The sequence below is a fragment of the Colias croceus genome, chromosome 17 (genome assembly GCF_905220415.1).
Source record: "Colias croceus chromosome 17, ilColCroc2.1".
Classification (NCBI taxonomy): Eukaryota; Metazoa; Arthropoda; class Insecta; order Lepidoptera; family Pieridae; genus Colias; species Colias croceus.
Window position 1 is genome coordinate 7,922,248 of NC_059553.1, and position 21,793 is coordinate 7,944,040.

The window sequence follows — 21,793 nt, forward strand, 5'->3', positions numbered from 1 at the left end:
AAATAAAGATTAAAGTATGCTCTTATGTTGCTCAAAATTGAGATGGATATACTCAATTTACATATCTATTATCCCTACTTAATACATAATATAAATGGGAAAGTAACTCTTGTCTGTCTCTTATTCACGCCTAAATAACTGAAACGACTTGTTATAAATATAGTTGCGGCGGAAAGCTAGCGATTATAAAAGAAACTGTTAATTAAACCCTTAGATTACACCACAATCAAGAAGGAAAATCTTTCTGCTTTCTATTTGAATTCAAGCACCCGAACGTAACACAATACCTTTTACTGTTAACATTTTTTTCTTCCATATTGTTAAAAAATATTTGCACGCGAGCGTCTTGGACCTTCTCGACTGTGGTCTCGACGAGCGCGACCGACTTTTTCGAGCACGAATTCGACTACGGCCGGCCGGGCCCTGTGCTGTTAGGTAAATAACAGATCGACCTTACTCATGTCGGATGTACAAAGGACATTTTGTGTTGCTGATGGTATTTCTAGTTGTTAATATTGATCCAAGCGTCTACATATTATATGACAAAAAATAATGTAGAGATAGTCCATTCACCAAAAAAATTCTTAATCGTCTTTGACGAAATTGAAGTCTATATTTTTAACACGCTCTTCATTCATCTGTTAGTATGTAACCGAACTTCCTTGACTCGATTTTGACCCACTAAACGAATTTATTAAATTTAAACCATACTTAGCACCAACCTTTGTACCTACACTTATGAACGATCGGTGACAATTTTTTTTAACTATCTATATAAATTATGTTGGTAATGGATAAAATAAAACAAATCTTTCTGCAACTATCATATTATATTCTCTTACAATTTACAACAAAATTATAATTAGTATATGAAAAATAATTTATGTTCCTTAAACCTATAATTATGAATCTTAATAACAAAAAATAAATTCATAATAAAAGTAGTAAAATTAGGTGACCAGTCATAATATCACTTTACAGTTTTATACTTAAACGTTAATTTTGTATGTAATAAGATCATTTAAATAGCATTTTAAATATTTATTCTACGGATGATGGATCTATTAGATTGCATTTGTGTGCATTTTGATATAATGATGTGTATTGTGTTATTTATACACAATTTATAGAAATGCAGAAAATTTATTACAAGCAAAGTTCACTTAAAAAATGAAAATAAAACAGAAGACCATACAATATAAGTTCAAGGCATAACTATCAATCAGTAGCTATTATAGAAAAAATAGGTGTACATTCGGACGGATACATATTTTATATGATAATATATTAACCAATACAGTCCAGAATATTTTATAATACTGTCAATTTCCTATAGCACACAAATGCAAAATTCACATTTTGATTTAAAACTAATGTTCGTAATACGTATCGAAGAACTGTTTGTTCGATTTTATTATTCAACAAAATATATTTGTCTTGTACTCATGAATAACATATTACACAAAAGAAAACAAATAATTATTGAAAGAATAAACTTATGATTATGATATACAATTTGGCGCCAAAAAGCCGCCATGTTTTTTTTAATTATTCTTAAAATGAAGTCACTTCTCAAGTTATTATTATTCCATATTTCCACAGAGAAAATATGTAGAATTCTCTTTTTAGGCGCAGTTAAGTCGCAAAACATGATTATATTACATGTTTATTAAAGTGAGTTAGTAGAATGTAAAGATGGACAATACAATTTGATTACGTATTTCTGTACTAGCCAATACATTAAAAAAACATTATTTTGATGATTCGTTGAAATCATGGAAATAACAAAATGTCTATTTAAATGTTGTATAAGACATAAAGAATATTTTTTTTTATTTATCTTCTATCTGGGTTATGTTACACTATATTACGAATATTAATCACATGAGCAGTTTCTCATTTTGAATTCGTTAGTTTAAAAATTAACAAACTCAAATATCTATTTTTAAGCTATTGTATAGCTTCTATCACGGGCCTTGAGCGCGGGGACCGAATCGAGAAATTCCGTAACGAAAAAACCTCACGCTCCCCACTCCGACGGGCGGAGGTGTGGCTTGAAGGCATAGCATGCAATAGCTTTACCGCGGCAGTCCCCGAGTGCCACACGTCGTTTTTTACATGACTTACAACCGACTACAGTCAGGATCAAGTTTATAATTGAATTAAACATATAATCATATCTTTAAGTAGAATCAACTCCGCCATTTTATTGTATTTTTTTTACATAAATTAAACTAGGAATGTGAATTTTCTATTATTTTAATATGGCTTACGACTGCTATAATATCTTTAGTTAAATACCGTATTGCCATATTCGAGAGGACACATACCTTCCTACACAGCAGGGTTATGGGTTACCATTACTTAATTCTTTATTTGGCAAAGCGTACTAATACAATTGATTGATACACAAAATTCACATGAGAAAATCATGTTTTCCAAGTAAATACCACTCATTTTTTGTTGTTGTATTAAATAACATAATATGATTTAACCTCCTATTTGTACAATATAAGTATTAAGTTTTAGATTTCACAATTACAATAAATATGCGATATTAATACGGTTTGACAAGTAAATTATTATTTTTTGGTACAAGATTCGATCTACTGAGAGTTAACTCGCGCAAGGGATTTCTTGTCGAAAGCACAGATCGCTTGAAGTAACGCACCGCGTCCGTCGCTCGCTGAGTGCGGTGATATTATGCTTGTTTCGCCGGCCGCTAAAAAAATAAAAAGTACAAACAAAAGAAAGTTTATATTTTGTGGATGAATAAAAAGAAAACTAAGCGGTGTATTGAAAAAAATGTTTATTAATTATTAAAGTGCATAATATGGGAATTTAGTTCTTAAAAATAATACTGGACTGCATTTGGACGATATTATTTTTAAGCAATAAATTCCCATATTATGCACTTTAATAATTAATAAACATTTTTTCAATACACCGCTTAGTTTTCTTTTTATTCATCCACAAAATATAAACTTTCTTTTGAGACACCTTGTATTTATCTAAGTAAATAAACTAAGTATTTAAGTATTTAACACTAAATACTAATATTATAAAGGGGAAAGGTTTGTATGTGTGTATGGTATTCACGCATAAACTACTGGACCGATTTTGATGACATTTGGCACAGACAATCTTTAGACCCTGAGAAAGAACATAGGCTACTTTTTATTGCGAAATATGTACCACTAGTTGTTAGCTAATTGTTTATAGTTTGGTTTTTTTTACATAAAAATCGATGTTTTTAAATCAAATGTACATGAACTATTGTTCTTGTAAAGTATTTTTAGTGCAACCAAATACTTTCTGGCGAGTGTGATAATGAATGATACAAATTCGTAAAAAGTGGTATATTTCTGAATTTTAAATGAATTCTAGTGATTAAGTATCAAATACTGCCTATTACAAATATAATTAAAATGCAGCGTTGTAACGTTTAGTTAATTATAAAAAAATTGCATCCGATTAAGAAATCCGATAAAAATGTTTTCACAAAATAATTAGGAAAAAAAAAGACTTTTTCCTAATTATTTTGTTAAGACATTTTTTTTATTTTATAAACACTTACAAGTGTGTGGCGGTGTGGGCGAGGACACGGTGCTGGGCGAGTGTGGGGAGTGGGAGCGAACTGTGTCCGCTAGCGACGATGTCGACTTCCATATACTGTCGCGTTTCCTCTGCACACGGTATTATGTATTTATCATTACATAGTATAAAACAAAGTCGCTTTCTCTGTCCCTATGTCCCTTTGTATGCTTAAATCTTTTAAACTACGCAACGTATTTTGATGCGGTTTTTTTAATAGATAGAGTGATTCATGGGTCCGCCCCGACGAGACGCACGTCAAAATCACCTGTCAAAATGTCCGTATGGAGTTACATTAATATACATTCCATTTTATACTTTACTAGCTTACCACCCGCGGCTTCGCCCGCTTTGTCTAAAACCTAATCTACACTAATATTATAAAGAGGAAAACTTTGTTTGTTTGATTGTAATGAATAGGCTCATAAACTACTGGACCGATTTCGACGAAATTTGGCACAGACAATCTTTAGACCCTGAGAAAGAACATAGGCTTTTATTGCGAAATATGTACCACGGGCGAAGTCGGGGCGGACCGCTAGTAAATCTTATAATATATATAAATCTCGTGTCACAATGTTTGTCCTCAATGAACTCCTAAACCACTTAACCGATTATAATAAAATTCGCACACCATGTGCAGTTCGATCCAACTTGAGAGATAGGATAGTTTAAATCTCAAATCGTTTTAGAGAAAGCGGGCGAAGCCGTGGGCGATAAGCTAGTTATATACTAAAACCTTCCTCTTGAATTACTCTATCTATTAAAAAACCACATCAAAATCCGTTGCGTAGTTTTAAAGATTTAAGCACACAAAGGGACATAGTGATAGAGAAAGCGACTTTGTTTTATACTATGTAGTGATGATTTCGTAGTAGTAATGTTAAAAGTATAAATAGTAATGAGAAAATTCTGCAGGTGTGAAAATTGGATCAATAAGGGCCGATTTTTCAATGCCCAGATAAACAGTCTAATAACTACCCCTCGAATAGATTTATTCAATTGCTTATCTAACTCATAACGGCTCGCCTATTTTTCAATCGTGATTTATGTGATGAATAACTATCTGACCAAATATTTCCATATTGGCAGCTCTGCTCTTGGAGTGGCGAAACAAACATATTAAATTAGTCAGGTTAGAGCGGGATAGAGTCAACTTGCAATATGTCAACAACCGTCATTATGACTCACGTCAGGAGTGCATTTTAAGTTTATCTTGTGTTCTATGATTGTTGATTATTGTTTTGATTCGAGTAAAGAGTTTTGATTAAATTTGTGTTAAAATTTATATATTTTACGATGGAAACGACATAACGGCAGCGTCCGGCAAATTTTCAATGGCATGATCATCAGTAGGTACTATCAAAAACATCAATTTCAATATGATTTTAATTGATAATTATTTTATAGAAAGAGGCTTTATTGTAAAAATTCTACGCTCTATGTTATTACATACGAAAATATCCCAAATTTGACGCGTCAGTTGTCAACTCAAACGTCTAATCGTCGAATAGCACGCTATCTGGCCGTTGGAGCAGCAGATAGATTTATTCCTCAAATAACGTAGTTATTCGATAGATAAGTCCTATTCGTCTATTGAAAAATTGAATATTTTGTTAACTGAAGAATAAAGTCTATCTAGCTGTTTATCTGGGCATTGAAAAATCGGCCCTAAATACACTATGAAAAAAATAAATAATGGCATCATAGACATTGACTTACCGCTCTTCTCCTTTGCTTTCTCATTTCCTCTTCTGAACCGAGTATTTCCTGTATCCTAACTTCTCTTCGAGCTCTCCTTACCTGAATATTGTTAGAAATATAAAAATAGCTTTGAAAGAAGTTTCAATCAAAAATGTAGAGTCATTTTCTTGTTTTACAAAATTTATTAATAAGCGATTTTTTTTCTAATTATAATTGAATCAAGGACTAATAGCCTAATTTACTATCCTTTCTATACATTATAAATTTGAGAAAGTGCGTTTATTTGTCATCAGTTGTAGAAGGAAGTCTTTCAGGTTAAAATCAACAGATTTATTTTACGATTTTCGAATTTCGGTTATAGGGATAGTTAAGAATCTAGCGAGCGACATAGACTATTTTTTACCACACTAAAAAAAAATGTATTCTTACTATATTTGAATAACCCCAAAATTTATAAATTCCGATAGATGGCGCTGTAAAAAATGTCCCATAAGACAATTACCGTCAATTTCCCTTCGTAAACGAACCCGCATGCCTAAAGCTAATTTACTTAATTAATAATCACCATTTTCTGATCACCCTCCAACCTCGCCTGCACAGCATCCACCGCCGCTCTGATCTCCTCCTTCAATTGTAGCGGGAACTTGAGATGTCCTCTTACGTTCACACTTGCTAGACCATTGGCGTGACGAAAGAGGGTGTGATGCTGTAGTTCCTCCAGGGTTACTCCACCTTGCTTCCAGGAGGCAGTGGAGAGAGTCAGGTGGAGTAGTGATTCTGGAAGTTGAGGTTGATTGTCATAATGGTTTTTCTGCATATACGGACACACAGTTAACAAAAAAGAGCATGTGTGCGTAACACGTGTCAGAAGTGAAACTTCTTTCGCAAGATTCAAAGATAACAAAATTATCGCCGTACTTCATGACGTGACGGTATTGTCATGACGCGGCCTTTAATTTTTACTATATATAAAAGTAACAATTCAAAAATTGGAAATCGACTTGAAGCCCAAAAAGGATATGCAAAATACATCAGCTCTGTGTCATAATAGATACAAATGGTGTTATTTTTTTGTAATGTATCACTTATCTTTGGGTGTTTTGTTCTAGAAAAGTGATAAATAAGCCTATAAGTTATTAAGTTATTTATAAAAAATATGTTATATTAAAATGTGTCTTTCTTAGTTCAATATTTTTATAAGAAAATGCTAATTACAAAATTATTTGAAACTTACCCAAATCATCGTAAATCTCTCCATATTTATCACAGTAACAGCTATCCAACGTCTCCGCGAACGCCATTTCATATAACGTCCTCCCGAAACTATACACATCTATGGCTTCTGGTGTCATGTGCTTCATTTGTACCAAATATGGTCGGTACAAACTTGGCACACCCATTAGAATGTTCTCGACGTCCAATAGAACAGCTCTTTGGTTTAATATTGCTATGTTCCCTGGGTGGAGGTGGCCTGAAATGTAATTTTCTATGTAATATATGGTAATATGCTCTATATTCAATTAGTTGTGTATGCAAATGAGGTTTTAGTTCAATTTATTATGTAAAACAAAATTTAAAAAAGCATATGCGAATAATGCATCGGCAAGACGAAAGACACGGGTTGTAACACAGCATCGTGATCGAATTTTTTCTATTCTTTAGAAAATTTCTCAATACGTCGATTAATTATTTATTTTGCAAACAGTTAAAAAAGGTGAATAAAGTTAGTATAGATTCTTTATCATTACAAGTGATAACTGCGTTAAAAACAACCGACTTCAAACTTGCACTTGCAACATTTACAAATACCTACAGACAAAAATGCTTATAAAATAAAAACTACTGGGCCTATCCGAATAAAATTTTTATGGGACCAATTCGACACCATCCCGCATCGAACAAAAAAAGAATCACGTAAATCGGTTCAGAAACCTCGGAGTAATCGGTGTACATACATTAAAAAAAAAAAAAAAAAACATACCGGCCGAATTGATAACCTCCTCCTTTTTTTGAAGTCGGTTAAAAAGTGTATTTTTCTTTCAAATATGTAATACATACCATGCGGCAAACCCTTATCATGTAGAAATTTTAAAGCTTGTAATATTTGATATCCATAGTGCGCAATTTGACCCGTCGTGAATGGCTTCCTTATTTTCGGGTTGCCATACTTCGCCAGGTAACTCTTGCTATAGTCTGTGCCATATAGCAGATCTCTAACTGTTCCATTTTCGTGTAACCGACGCACTACATACGCACCCGTTTCCAGTGTGTGTATCGTTAATACTTCGTCTATGTATGGATGCTGGAATGGAGAAACAAATATAAATTAAAAAAGAACACCATTTGCATCTAAATATGATAAAAAATAAATAAAAAATATTATGTTTATCGTAACGCCTCCTTGGTACAGTGGTTGACGCGTGAGCGTTGCCGAGGGGTACTGAGTTCGATTCCCGGTGGAGACGAAGAAAAAAAAATGTCTCGGTCTGGCACGACACAGAAGGCTACCTACTTGTCCCTAAAGAAAATCGATCAGTGAAACAGATGTATAATGCATCTGCCCCTTACCCCACTAGGGGACATGGGACCTCACTTATGTTTAACTTCGGGCGGCAAATGTGAAATAAATGGCTGTAAAAAAAAAATAATGGTCGATATCATAAAAATATAATAAAACGATCGCACCTACAATATACTTCCTGCTGCTAATGTGTGGGCGGCAAACAATTTTATCATGACAGGGGGTGGACAAAATGTACATTAACAAAAAACATATGATAAAAGATATTCTTTAAAAAAATATTTTTTATTTTTATTCAAAATACTCACAGATATACTTTGCAAACTTTTAAATGCGCTTTGTAAATCCTTACTCTGTAAATGCTTATCTGGTCCATAGCTCTGCCACGCGAGCACACAATTTGTTTTGTCCGAGTCAATAACCTAAAATAATGCATAATAACAATGATAAGAACCACATTCAAGATAAAATTATCTTGTTGCAATTTTTTGCCTTTATAGATAGTGTTATTTTTATAATATCTATAATATAAAAATGAATCGTAAAATGTGTTGGTAAGCGCATAACTCGAGAACGGCTGAACCAATTTCGATAATTCTTTTTTTATTATATTCCTTGAAGTACGAGGATGGTTCTTATGGAGAGAAAGCGTAAACATGTACCACGGTCGAAGCCGGGGCGGACCGCTAGTTTTTAATAATACATATATTACAATTTAATTGACCTGAAAGTGTGTATGATATATTGATCTTCTTATAATCTATACTAATATTATAAAGCTGAAGAGTTTGTTTGTTTGAACGCGCTAATCTCGGGAACTACTAGCCCGATTTGAAAAATTAAATAAAAATATGATCACGCTACAACCAACAGATGTGGAGCCACGGGGGTGAAACCGCGCGGAGTAGCTAGTGAAAGATATTTATATTTCCTTCCCTTGGATAAATAAAGCATAAAAATAAATAAATAAACATAAAATTATTATCAACAATACAACCCATACTCCATTTAAAAAGTAAAAACATACAGAAAAATAGTGTTTCCGTATCCTCCAATTTATATTGGTCAAAGGTCCTTTTAATTCATAGTGGCCATCACCTCTCAATGCTATTGATACTGTTTGGAGAGCCTGCTCTGTAAAAAATGAATATCTATACTAATATTATAAAGAGGAAAGGTTTGTAATTGTGTATGTATGTATGGTTTTCATGCATAACCTACTAGACCGATTTCAATAATTCTTTCCCCATTAGAAAGCTGCATCTTTACTGAGCAACATAGGCTAAGTTTTATCCCCGAAATCCCACGAGAACGGGTTTTTTTTTCTTGAAAACGCGAGCGAGGTCGCTTGTGGAAAGCTAGCCATATAGCAGTAGCTATGAATAAAGAACCCAGTAAAAGTGTATGTTGGTGCTAAAAATATTAAATAATTTAAACTATCTTTTTATTATTGACAGTTAAGTTATTGTTATGATTGGAGGATTCAACAGATGAATCAATAATTAAAAACTGTCAACTTCATATCAGTAGAAATAAAAAAAGTAAGAGATGTTTTTTACTTCAAATTCAAATTCTTATTTACTTCCATATCCCAAGGCCCAACAATAGGAGAAACATTATTGGGCAGATAATAAACTTCATATTTCAAATTTGATTTTTTTTAATCAATATCAACATACAAAATATGTTTTACAAATAAAAAAAATATGATGAAACTATAACATTATGTGTAAATTTTATAATGTGTTTGACTGTGTTTTTTTTGGCAATAAATTTCTTTTCTTTCTTTCTTTCAAAATCAGCTTACCCGCTATTGTCATAGAATAATTGGTGGGGTCCAAAAAGCTTCTCACTGGTAATGATAATGCTAAGATCTGATGTTTCAGTACTTCAGATATATAATTCTAAAAACAAAACAAATCATTTTATAAGGCAAAAATATTTACAATATAAAAATAATATCACTACATACAAAGTATAAAACAAAGTCACTTTCTCTGTCCCTATGTCCCTTTGTATGCTTAAATTTTTAAAACTATGCAACGGAATTTGATGCGGTTTTTTTAATACATAGAGTGATTCAAGAGGAAGGTTTAGTATATAATTTATTAGGTTTTAGACTAAGCAAGCAAAGCTAAGTAATAGCTAGTAAATTATATATGTATTTAATAATATTGAGATAGATTCATATTTCTGAGAATTACCATATTTAAGAATAGTAATAGATGAAGTATGCTTTATAGATAAGTTATGATAAGAGTTAAGCACATGATAACACAGAACAATTGGCCGTAGATAACCAAAAAGGATCCAACCCACAAAATGTTACTTTTGAGTTATTGAAGTTTGAAGTTTAACCTGTGTTTGTTCATATAAAGACTTGCTTGTGTTAATTGCTTCCTAAGGAAAAGTGTGTGTGTCAATGTATATTTTATTCTTACAAACAAATTTTATTGAATTTAGTTTTATTTCTTGAAATATTCAGCTAAATGTGTGTTAGGATCCTTTTTGATAAAACCTATTTTCAATTATGATAAGTGAATTTTCATTTCGCAAAAACGATTCAAAGTAGCTAATTGCTACTAAGATCCTTATTTTTTTTTAATTTCATAAATAAAACAACTAACTTTCAATTTTTTTTTTCATTATTTATATAAAACATATTAATTCTATCCGATTTACTATTCTTCTTCGTGTGCGAAGTCCGGTTCATCGCCATATCTACATCGTCATGAAGTCTTGGATTGCCCCCTTGGATTGATTTATAGAAATCCAGGTAGTATTTAGATAAATAGTCAAAGATTGACTCCAAATCGTCTAATTGGGCTTTTCTTTAACATTTGGCCATAGTCATTGAAAATCATTATCAACTTTTGCAGCGACTAAACTGATGTGTCGAGCTGTATTCTCCTCTTGAATTCAACATGACTAAACTGTTTAGTCGATGGAGGTGCGCATACAATCGATTTCAATCGATTTCAGTCTTAATAATTTATATCCCCAACAAACCTTACAGTCTTCTATAGGCAATTCTTGAATGAAGGTAATAAAGATCACATGAGAGCGTGATTGATAGTTGTGCGAGTAATTTTTTTATAACCGACTTCAAAAAAAGGAGGAGGTTATCAATTCGGCCGGTATATTTTTTTTTTTATGTATGTACACCGATTACTCCGAGGTTTCTGAACCGATTTACGTGATTCTTTTTTTGTTCGATGCGGGATAGTGTCGAATTGGTCCCATAAAAATTTTATTCGGATAGGCCCAGTAGTTTTTATTTTATGAGCATTTTTGTCTGTAGGTATTTGTAAATTTTGCAAGTGCAAGTTTGAAGTCGGTTGTTTTTAACGCAGTTATCACTTGTTGTTACTTCGACATATTCGTCAGCTTCGTAAATTTTTTCAGGTATTTTCAAAGTGCCTCTATTTTAGAAAAATCGGTATAAAAAAGGCAAAGATGTGTGACCCGATCAAGATACTTGGAGTGTGAACTTAATGCATGCCTAACGCCTCAAGCTTTAAATACATAATATTCAGTCTATCCAAATGTTCTGAATCGTTTTTGTTATTAAACCAGTATACATTTCTACAAAATTCAGTTTAACAAAAGAGATCCATGCTTTCTGAATCTTTTTAGTGATTTATCTATTGCATCATAATATCATAAAAATTAAATATCTAAAAGGATCCACATGCTTTGGATTTTTTTAAACATTTTAGTTCTGTGTTAGTTTCTTAGACTGAGCGTTTTACAATATGATCCAAGAAGAATGGATCGTTTTTACGAAACTAAAATATGGCTTCTCCATACATGTGGGTTGGTACCCAGTGTCAATTTCACGTCAAAATATTCATATTTTACTTGGATTGTTTTTGCTAATCGAAAATATAGACCTAGACGAGCAGTTTGGTATATTTAACTCATTTTCGGTCATGTTGTGGGTTGGATCCTTTTTGCTTATCTACGGCCAATTAATATATTAACATACACACTACATTGGATATTTATTTTATTATAATATTACAAAGAAAATAGTTAAAATATTAACTAAGTAACCAAAGTTTGAATGACAAAGTATCACATCTAGCTACCATCACAACTGCTCATTTATACTTGTTCTTTATTAACTTTAGCTTTAGATTAGGTACATGCTGTGATCTCTTGTGATAATATTTATATTACAAGCTATTACTCACCTGCAATGCTATTTGTCTTTCAGCCACAAAAGAAGGTTGCATGTTACCTATTAGTTTCTTAGGAGGCAAAGGAAGGTCAATATTAGCCTGTTGAAGACTCATTTGTAGAGCAGCAAAATCCCTGTAACGCCGGGACACTGTCCACTTATTTTCTTTACAAGGCCCTCGTTGCACACGCAAGACATACTCCTAAAGCACAATTATTAATAAAATTTAAATATTCTTCAAGTATACGGAGCACCAAAATCAAAATGATACTGACTGTGTGTTTATTGATATTTTGCGCATTTTCTAATGTACAAACAAGCTTATCCGTATCATCTATAATAGGTCTGGTCTGAAATGATTTTTCGAATATAGCCATTACACTTAATAAAATGTATAAACATTAATTTCGATTTAATAAATTGCAAAACATTTTTGTTTTACTACAAGAATGACAAATTCAAAGACAATCAGATTGATTTGACAAATTGACGTTTCAAAATTTGACATTTTCTGATACCTAACACTAGCCTAACACAAAGTCAAAGGCCAGGCTAAAAGCCAGGCAACGTTCACACTGGTTCAAACAATAGAGTCTGGCCAGCCAAAACTGAACCCCTCGGAACCCAGTAAAGGGCGGCAAATTTAAAAAATATGGACCTGGTAACATCCGCTTAGTTAGGAAACAAAATATGATACTCTAGCTTTGACCTGGAAGGTAGGTTAGGTTAGGATACCTAACCAAATCTAAAAATTGAAGTACCTACTAACTACTTAGCTTAATATCCGTAAGAAATTTCACACTCGATTCTCGAAAGTCGACAGGCGACACAGAAAATGCGACCTTTAAAATTAGTATTATTTACCTCTAAATTGACTGACTAACAACTAACAAGTGTCATACGCCCAGCGACCAAACGGCTGAAGATTTTTGGATCTATTTCGTGGTGAATAAGAATAATTCGAATTAAAAATTTACACACGAAAAAAGAAAATAGTTAGTAGTGAGGCTTACATGTTTCATGAACTGTAAGAAAAATGAGTATAGCACCCCAATTAGTTACCCCACTAACTTATCTAATTTCACTTTTGTTGTGTTACACGTTCTACAACTCACTGCTACTTTTTACTTTACACTTTTTTTTTCTAGTGCCTACACTAGAAAAAATGCATTCGCGAATGCCTTCGCGAATGCCATCGCGAATGCCTTCGCGAATGCCTTCGCGAATGCCATCGCGAATGCCTTCGCAAATGCCTTCACGAATGCCATCGCGAATGCCATCACAAATGCCTTCGCAAATGCCTTCGCGAATGCCTTCGCAAATGCCTTCGCGAATGCCTTCGCAAATGCCTTCGCGAATGCCTTATCAAATGCCTTCGCGAATGCCTTCGCCAACGCCTTCGCAAATGCCTTCGCGAATGCCATCACAAATGCCTTCGCAAATGCGAATTTGAAGACCTGGATATAACTTTGGGTACATACTTGGTACATACAGTTGCTAGTTAGTAGTTACATATTATTTTTTATTGTTGCCCCACCTTGAGCCCATGGCTAGCTACGCCCATGAGCATTATTTATAGTTTTACCCATATTTCGACACTAAAACCAATAAATTCGCAAATAATTTGAACCGTTTTCAACAAAACTGACAATAATAATTATTAACAACGCAGAAACGCCATGATATTATGATAACATTCCAGAGTGTGGCTTAGGGCCTCGTTCACCATCTCCAAGTAAAGCGTTGATTAGTTACTTCTTAATTAACGTTAATCAGCAAGTAAAGGTTACGAGTATCTTTTGTCAATTTCACAAACGAAACCTAAGCTCCGAGTAACAACTTACTGGAATGAGTAACGGAACAAATCGTACGTCACATTCGTTCAATATTACGTCAATGTCACTCGTCAAACGTCATTGCACTATTGCAGCTGTCATATTATTCATATATATATTTTGATAATTGTTGTGGATTGTCTGCAAAGAGTATAATGTATATGATTGTCTGTACGTGGTCTGTAGGGTTGGAAATACGCGTATGATTTTAATTTGTTAAGTTATTATATTAAGTACTTACCTATTTAATTATCATGAATAAAGTTAAAAGAGATAGAAGTGCAAACTTTTCTTTACATGAAATCTAGCGAAAAAATCAGTTTCATCGAGGTCCGTAAAATAATCAACACGGGATTTAAATACACATTGCTATTCGTTGTGTCGAAGAATATTCTAATTCATCCAACTGACGATCAATTAAATCAAATAAATCCATTTTTATTCGTTTATTTAAAAAAAAATCGTTGGTGATATGCAAGAAATGACAACAGACAACCTTAACCGTCGAGTAAAACACGCTAATTGGCAGAAGACGTGGCAAGTAAGTTACGGGTCAGTTAATCTTATGATTAGTGCTACTCGGACGTCGTGAAACTCGCACTTGAAGTTACGGGTCACTTTAACTGGCGATTAGCCTACTCGACACTTTACTTGAGGGTGGTGAAACAGGCCCTTAGTGTGGCCGCAACAAGAAACATTGGGTTCAGCTTTGGCTGGCCAGACTCTTTTCTTTGTTCTTTCTTTATTGTTTTCTTTATGCTATATATAGCTGATATTGTACATATTTTATGCTTTATTATTTTTAAAATCATCATGCTCTTATGTTACTTTTTCACTAAACATTTTACATAATATATAATTTAAATATGTTCATTTCTTAAAACAGGAAACATCAAAGTTTCCGAACGTTACATGAGTGCAGTCTAACCACAGACAATTATCAATTCTGTCATTTCCGGTAATATCGCTACGAGTTGCGAGCGGAGAACATCACGGTCCTATATTCTACCATATAATTTCTAAGAAATAGTGTGAAAATGTCGCTCATCTCCGCTCGTTTGGCCTCCTCGGTGGCCAGGCGCTTGCCCAATGCCGCTACACAGGTAATTATTGTTGAAATTTTTATAATTTGATTCCATGAATAAGTACTTGGGTAACCAAACCCACCGCAATGTCGTCCATTCCATATAATAATATCATTATTCATGCCAAATGATCTTAGGACGGCTAAATAAGTAGTATATATGCATTAAAGTAGGCTATTGGACTAATTTTATTTCAAAATAGAAATATATTATCGGTTTCCAAAAGTGATGTTATGTAATAGAGGGCGATCGACTGCTTGTCAGATAGCATGTCCATGGTGCTTAGATAGACGATTTTCGCTGTAATAATGTTAAAATCTACGTGTTTCATTGGACAAAATGATGTTTGAGGATGTTTTTTATAATTAGATAATGCATTTGTTAGGTTTCGAAAGTCGCCATCCCGGCGGTTACAGTGGCTGCGCGCAAGCTCCATGTCTCGTCTTCACAACGGGCTGCCGAAATCTCCACAATCTTGGAGGAGAGAATCCTCGGTGCCGCACCCAAGGTTTGTGCTGTTACATAAACATACTTGTCAACTGGATCTGTCAGCTGTTTAGATCAATAGTCAATTTGGAGGTTATATACCTTTATTTATAAAGATAAAGGACATAGTAAAATATGTAAAATATTAAAATTTGCCCTTATCATTATAATGAATGAATATATTATATTTAATTTTAATAAAATTATGATGAATTATTTCAATATTTCATCCTTCCTACTATGCTATCCTACTAATATTATAAATGCGAAAGTTTGTGAGGATGTGTGTGTGTGTTTGTTACTCTTTCACGCAAATACCACTGAACCAATTACAATGAAATTTAGCACACATATAGAGGGTAACTTGATTTAACACATAGGTTTTATCCCGGAAATCCCACAGGAACGGGAACTGTTTTCCTTTGAAAATACGAGTGAAGCCGCGGGTGGAAATCTAGTATTACATGAATACAAACAAAATATTACTGTAGATTAAAAATTTTTATTGGTAAGAAGTATGTAATGATACATTACAGGCCGATTTGGAAGAGACTGGCCGTGTGTTGAGCATCGGAGACGGTATTGCCCGTGTGTATGGACTCAAGAACATCCAGGCTGAGGAGATGGTGGAATTTTCCTCTGGTCTTAAGGTGGGTTTATTTGTTATATAAATTAATTATGTTTTTGATAAGATAGTGGATGAAAAATATGACTAGGAAAAAGCATGTTCAGAAATTATAGGAAAAAAGCATTTTCTAAACAGAATCATGCATAGATTCTTATTAAATCAATCATCTAAATCATTGATTACAATGAAACCTTATCCAGTAAGCCTATCAATGTGTTAAAATCAAAATTGTCTTTAAATTTCTGTTTTATAATACGAGAAAATATCTGGAAAAGTTTATGCATGCCTTTTTCTCCCTATAAACCAAAATTTTCATTCATCATTATGTAAATGTGTTATATACCCAAAACACAAGTGTTATAGGTTGAAATAACTTTTCAAGTCTACATAAACAATTAAATTATAAAAAAGAGCCATAAAATCACCAACAATATTTATTTATACTTTATTGTACATATATACCAGACAGAGAAAAGATACAATAATTCAAAACAAAAGAAACTAACACAAAGGCACATATGTACGAAAAGGCGGCCTTATTGCTTTAAAGCAATATTATATTAATATATAATATAATATATAATATTTAATAAATCTTGAATACTTTTCATTATCCTTATTGGAACTGTGAATTTGTATAAATTGTTTTACACAAAATTGTTCAAGATAAAATTTTGTTGGTTTAATTAAAAAAAAATATTAAATTGAGATACAGATTGTATAATATGACCTAAATAGTTTAAGGGAGAATTGTTCTTATAGTTTTCTTTTGAACAATAAACCTAACCCTTATAAAAGGTATTTTATTGACCACCGAGCGGCCCAATGAGACCACGACACAATAGATTTTCTATTGTGTCTGTGATTCCGGGGGCTGAGGCATTAATATCAATATTATATAATTTTTTTAAACTACCTACTAATTACAGAATAATCTTATTATTATTATTATTTGTATTTTAAAGTGTTTACATGAAATTTTTGATCAAAACAATCATCATGAACATGTGATGTGAATGATGATGATAATTTCCCTTAGCTTTATCATGTCATTATTTAAAAAATATATACTTAGTATTATGTTTATTACTGGTTAAAAATGTCCTTTTCAACTACTAATTCACATAATATCTTGGAAATATAGGTAAATATATGTATATTTTTAGTTCCATGATTATGCAATATTTGCATGACCTACATATCTTAGTCTATCTATGAAACCTTACTGGAAAGTCAAGAATTGTTTTATAAATAGGCGCATATAGGGTGATGGTGTCCTATCAGTGGAACTATAAGTTGCATAATTAATGGTTACATAAAAAAGAGACTGACAACCAAAAAATTAATATATAAATATATTTTAACCAAATAACTAAAAATCGCTATTTAGCGATAAGGCCGCCGTTTGTTATAATGTATCCTAGGTTAAGTCTCAATTTGTAATTTATCTTGAGCAATAAAGCATAAATAAATAAATAAAAATTCCTGACCATTATTTGGCTATGTCTAAAAAAATATATGAATCTATACTTAACTACAACTCAAACTATTGATTAAAAAAATCATTTACCATTACATATAAGATCTATTATGTCTATTACATATTAATCCATTCTAAATCAGTGAGCTGCTAAAATAAATGTATACATATAAATAATCTAACATATTATGTTATTACATTCACCAGGGTATGGCCCTCAACTTGGAGCCCGACAACGTTGGTGTGGTCGTGTTCGGTAACGACAAGCTGATCAAGGAGGGTGACATCGTCAAGCGTACCGGTGCTATCGTGGACGTGCCCGTCGGCGAGCAGCTGCTCGGACGTGTTGTGGACGCCCTCGGAAACCCCATTGATGGCAAGGGACCCATCGATACCAAGGGACGCATGCGTGTCGGTATCAAGGCGCCTGGTATCATCCCGCGTGTGTCTGTGCGCGAGCCTATGCAGACTGGTGAGTTAAATATGATACACATGTTACGTATATATTATGTTATACACAGTTAAGATAGAATAAGATATTTTTTGTTTGTGATTACATAACTCATAATATAGGTTAAGTTCTGTTTGATATTTTTTAAACGTGATATTAATTTTGCCCATGCCATTAATTTTACTTCAATGAACTCTATAAAGGTCCTTACTTTTCTTAACACACTAAATACTTATTAAAGCATTTCAACTTAGCCTGTGGAACCTATTTATCATTGTTGTTTACTTTTACTGAAATAATGTAACTGGAAATCAAATGAGCACTCACACAGCGTAACCTTGTTCAGTTGCTAAATTATACAATTGTTCTACACAAATTCTCAGTATTCACCTCTTACCTCATACAACTATTCCTCAACCAGGTATCAAAGCCGTGGACTCCCTGGTGCCAATCGGCCGTGGGCAGCGTGAGTTGATCATTGGTGACCGTCAGACCGGCAAGACGGCCCTCGCCATCGACACGATCATCAACCAGCAGCGCTTCAACAAGGGAGAGGATGAGAAGAAGAAGCTGTACTGCATCTACGTTGCCATCGGACAGAAGAGATCCACTGTGGCCCAGATTGTCAAGCGTTTGACTGATGCTGGTACATTTAACTGTTCAGATATTTATTAAAATAACAAATAGTTACTATGTAGGTACTAGGTACTTATCATGAAACTCGTAATAACCAGGTGCCATCAACTACACAATCATCGTGTCCGCTACCGCCTCTGACGCGGCTCCCCTGCAGTACCTCGCGCCGTACTCCGGCTGCGCTATGGGAGAGTTCTTCCGTGACAACGGCAAGCACGCTCTCATCATTTACGACGATCTGTCCAAGCAGGCTGTCGCTTACCGTCAGGTAATAAATTTATTGATTGATTTCGTGCCCCGATTCTCAAACTCGAAAATGTTATTCAATTATACTATTAGAACCGCTATTGAATTATCATGGTTTTATCATTTTCCACAGAGTAAAATGTGTAAAATATATGAATCATAAAAGTCTATTGCATTTTTAAAAACACTTATAAGATTTCATAGGATAATATATGTTTAAACCCTCCGGTGCGAATATGGAAGTTAAATAAACGAAAAATAAATAATGTATTAAAAGTGTCATGTGTTGTATATAAAATACAATAAGACAAAGGCGTGTTTGATGTAAATTTTTTGGATATTTCCTATTTTATTTTTAAAATTTTATTATTGTCATTTTACTCATTAGGTAAAGGGCATTCGATATCAGTTTAAAGTTTTTTGATATCTGCAATAGTAACGGAATAATCGCCTGTGCACACTTAACATTTACACCCTGTATAAATATATTTTTATATTATGAGAGGTTATAGTAAGATTAAAAATTTATAACAAAGCTAGAATCTAATAAAAATCACTATACATTATGTGATAAGATAATACTGATAAGGCATTCTCTATTATATGAATACATAAATGCTGTATAATTCTTGTAAAATTTTATTGAGTTCAAACTTAATTTCTGAATTTTGAATCTGAGTTCTGAATTTTAAATGATCTGCCACAATCTTTCGTTATTTAAAATTTTTATGTTCTTACCTAAAAATATGTAACGAAATGAACTTTTTGTCCAGATGTCCCTGCTGCTGCGTCGTCCTCCCGGTCGTGAGGCCTACCCCGGTGACGTGTTCTACCTCCACTCGCGTCTGCTCGAACGTGCGGCTAAGATGTAAGAAATTTTCCCTTTATTTACTGATATTAAGAAATGGTTATGGAAGTTTGGATTGCGTATTAGTGGTATTTTGATACAACATTCACTAATGAGAAATTTCTCGAATTTTTTATCATTTTTTTTTCCATTTGTTTCTATTCTAATTGTAGCCGTATATTTTTTTATATTTCGACTTGACTGCAGGCAAACATCTAAAATAAATTTGGGCATGTTGATTGTTGCCAAATAGTTTTAAATTTGATTATGAACATTTTAAAGATCACATATGATTACAAATTCAATAAATTAATAAATAATTTATAATTTATACAAAGGTCCGACAAAATGGGCGGCGGTTCGCTCACCGCTCTCCCCGTCATCGAGACCCAAGCCGGTGACGTGTCAGCCTACATTCCGACCAACGTGATCTCCATCACCGACGGACAGATCTTCTTGGAGACTGAGCTGTTCTACAAGGGTATCCGGCCGGCGATTAACGTCGGTCTGTCCGTGTCCCGTGTGGGTTCCGCGGCCCAGACCAAGGCTATGAAGCAGGTGTGTTGAATAATTGGTCTTTTGTACAACACAGTGAAACAAAAGCACTGAAAATAATACAGCCATACAAACAATTCTCACCCAGTTTAAAAGGCTTATTAAAATAGAAATATAACACAGTGGAAATTTTAAAATTTTTTAGATTGAGTCACAAAATAGAAAAGGCATTTGAATATTGCAATTTTAAGTATGGTATAATCAATGTCGTCTCTCGAGTAGATTCTTACCTGTTTTTATGGTACTATTTCATTATGTCATAATTTTTGGAGTGAAACTTCTTTAGGCGCGTTGAGAATAAAACTTCAAGGTCGCGTCATGGAGTAAGGCGATTCTTTTGGTATCTTTGAATCTTGCCAAAGAAGTTTCACTTCTGAAAGGTGTGCTCGGCACACACGCTCTTTCATAACCATAAGACATTTAAAAATACTCTCTGTCTCTCAGGTGGCCGGTTCCATGAAGCTGGAGCTCGCCCAGTACCGTGAGGTGGCTGCGTTCGCCCAGTTCGGTTCTGACTTGGACGCCGCCACACAGCAGCTGCTCAACAGAGGCATGCGTCTCACAGAGTTGCTCAAGCAGGGACAGTATGTGCCCATGGCTATTGAGGAACAGGTGAGGATATTATTTTGTCTATTTTCTTTATTCAATCATTTAGTTATGCTTTTATACATTGTTGAAATTGTTCATCTTTGACACGTTTTTAAATAGAATAAAATAAATTCAAATAAAGAATGCAATTTTTTTTCTCCAAAAGCACCTTCAGTCTTCTTTACTCTGTTTATTATTATTAGATAAAAATGATTATGACAAAATATTGAATATACACAAAAATTAACAATTTTGAAATTACATTATTTTCTGTCATGTATATGGAGTAGGTAAGTAGTAATAATGTTTTTTTGTCTGCCAGGTTGCTATCATCTACTGCGGTGTCCGCGGCCACCTCGACAAACTGGACCCCACCAAGATCACAGCTTTCGAGAAGGAATTCACCCAGCACATCAAGACCAGCCACCAGGGTCTGCTCGCCACCATCGCGAAGGACGGTCAGATCACACCCGAGTCTGACGCTTCCCTCAAGAAGATCGTCTCCGACTTCCTCGCTACCTTCCAAGCGCAGTAAAGCAGTTACTAGTTTACCCTAAAATTGTACCAGGCATTTAATGTTGTGAAGTCTCTGGTACAATTTTAGACTTGTTAAGTCGGTCACTGCCATCTTTGCCAGTGATTAGTAGTTCTCATTCGCACGGACTGTATTGTAAGTGAATACAATCATGGAATGTATATTTATCTCGGTATCAATCAACAGTGGTTATGTATAAATAAAATCGAAAAATTTATTTGCTGTTTTATTTACGCCAAAAATCAGAGATTTGTAACAGTATATTCTCTATGGTATTGTTTTTCACCTGATATCATAATGATTGATAATGATCCTTTCCTAATCTACTTTTCTGCAATTTTACGGTAATGCAATAATAAAACTACATGCTTTGCACATAACGAAGGAAATAAAATCCTTATCTTTCCTATTTATTATAC

At 33.6% G+C, this 21,793-nt stretch overlaps 2 protein-coding genes across 2 annotated transcripts; one reads left to right on the plus strand and one right to left on the minus strand.

Annotated features, from left to right (window-relative positions):
- Positions 1-811: 811 nt before the first annotated feature.
- LOC123699148 (PX domain-containing protein kinase-like protein) lies at positions 812-12,451 on the minus strand. Its single transcript, XM_045646028.1, has 11 exons — positions 12,278-12,451; positions 12,016-12,204; positions 9,627-9,723; positions 8,847-8,953; positions 8,128-8,241; positions 7,357-7,600; positions 6,533-6,769; positions 5,864-6,075; positions 5,317-5,397; positions 3,578-3,686; positions 812-2,722 (listed from the first exon to the last, which is right to left on the minus strand). The coding sequence occupies exons 1-11, from the start codon at positions 12,377-12,379 to the stop codon at positions 2,607-2,609; spliced, it is 1,608 nt and encodes a 535-aa protein (XP_045501984.1). The 5' UTR covers positions 12,380-12,451; the 3' UTR covers positions 812-2,606.
- A 2,327-nt stretch (positions 12,452-14,778) lies between these two features.
- Positions 14,779-21,591, plus strand: LOC123699111 (ATP synthase subunit alpha, mitochondrial). The gene is made up of 10 exons (XM_045645987.1): positions 14,779-14,940; positions 15,308-15,430; positions 15,945-16,058; positions 17,724-17,988; positions 18,389-18,613; positions 18,702-18,871; positions 19,623-19,717; positions 20,035-20,254; positions 20,696-20,863; positions 21,162-21,591. Exons 1-10 carry the CDS (start codon positions 14,875-14,877, stop codon positions 21,372-21,374), a joined length of 1,659 nt encoding a protein of 552 aa, XP_045501943.1. The 5' UTR covers positions 14,779-14,874; the 3' UTR covers positions 21,375-21,591.
- The last annotated feature ends 202 nt before the right edge of the window (positions 21,592-21,793 follow it).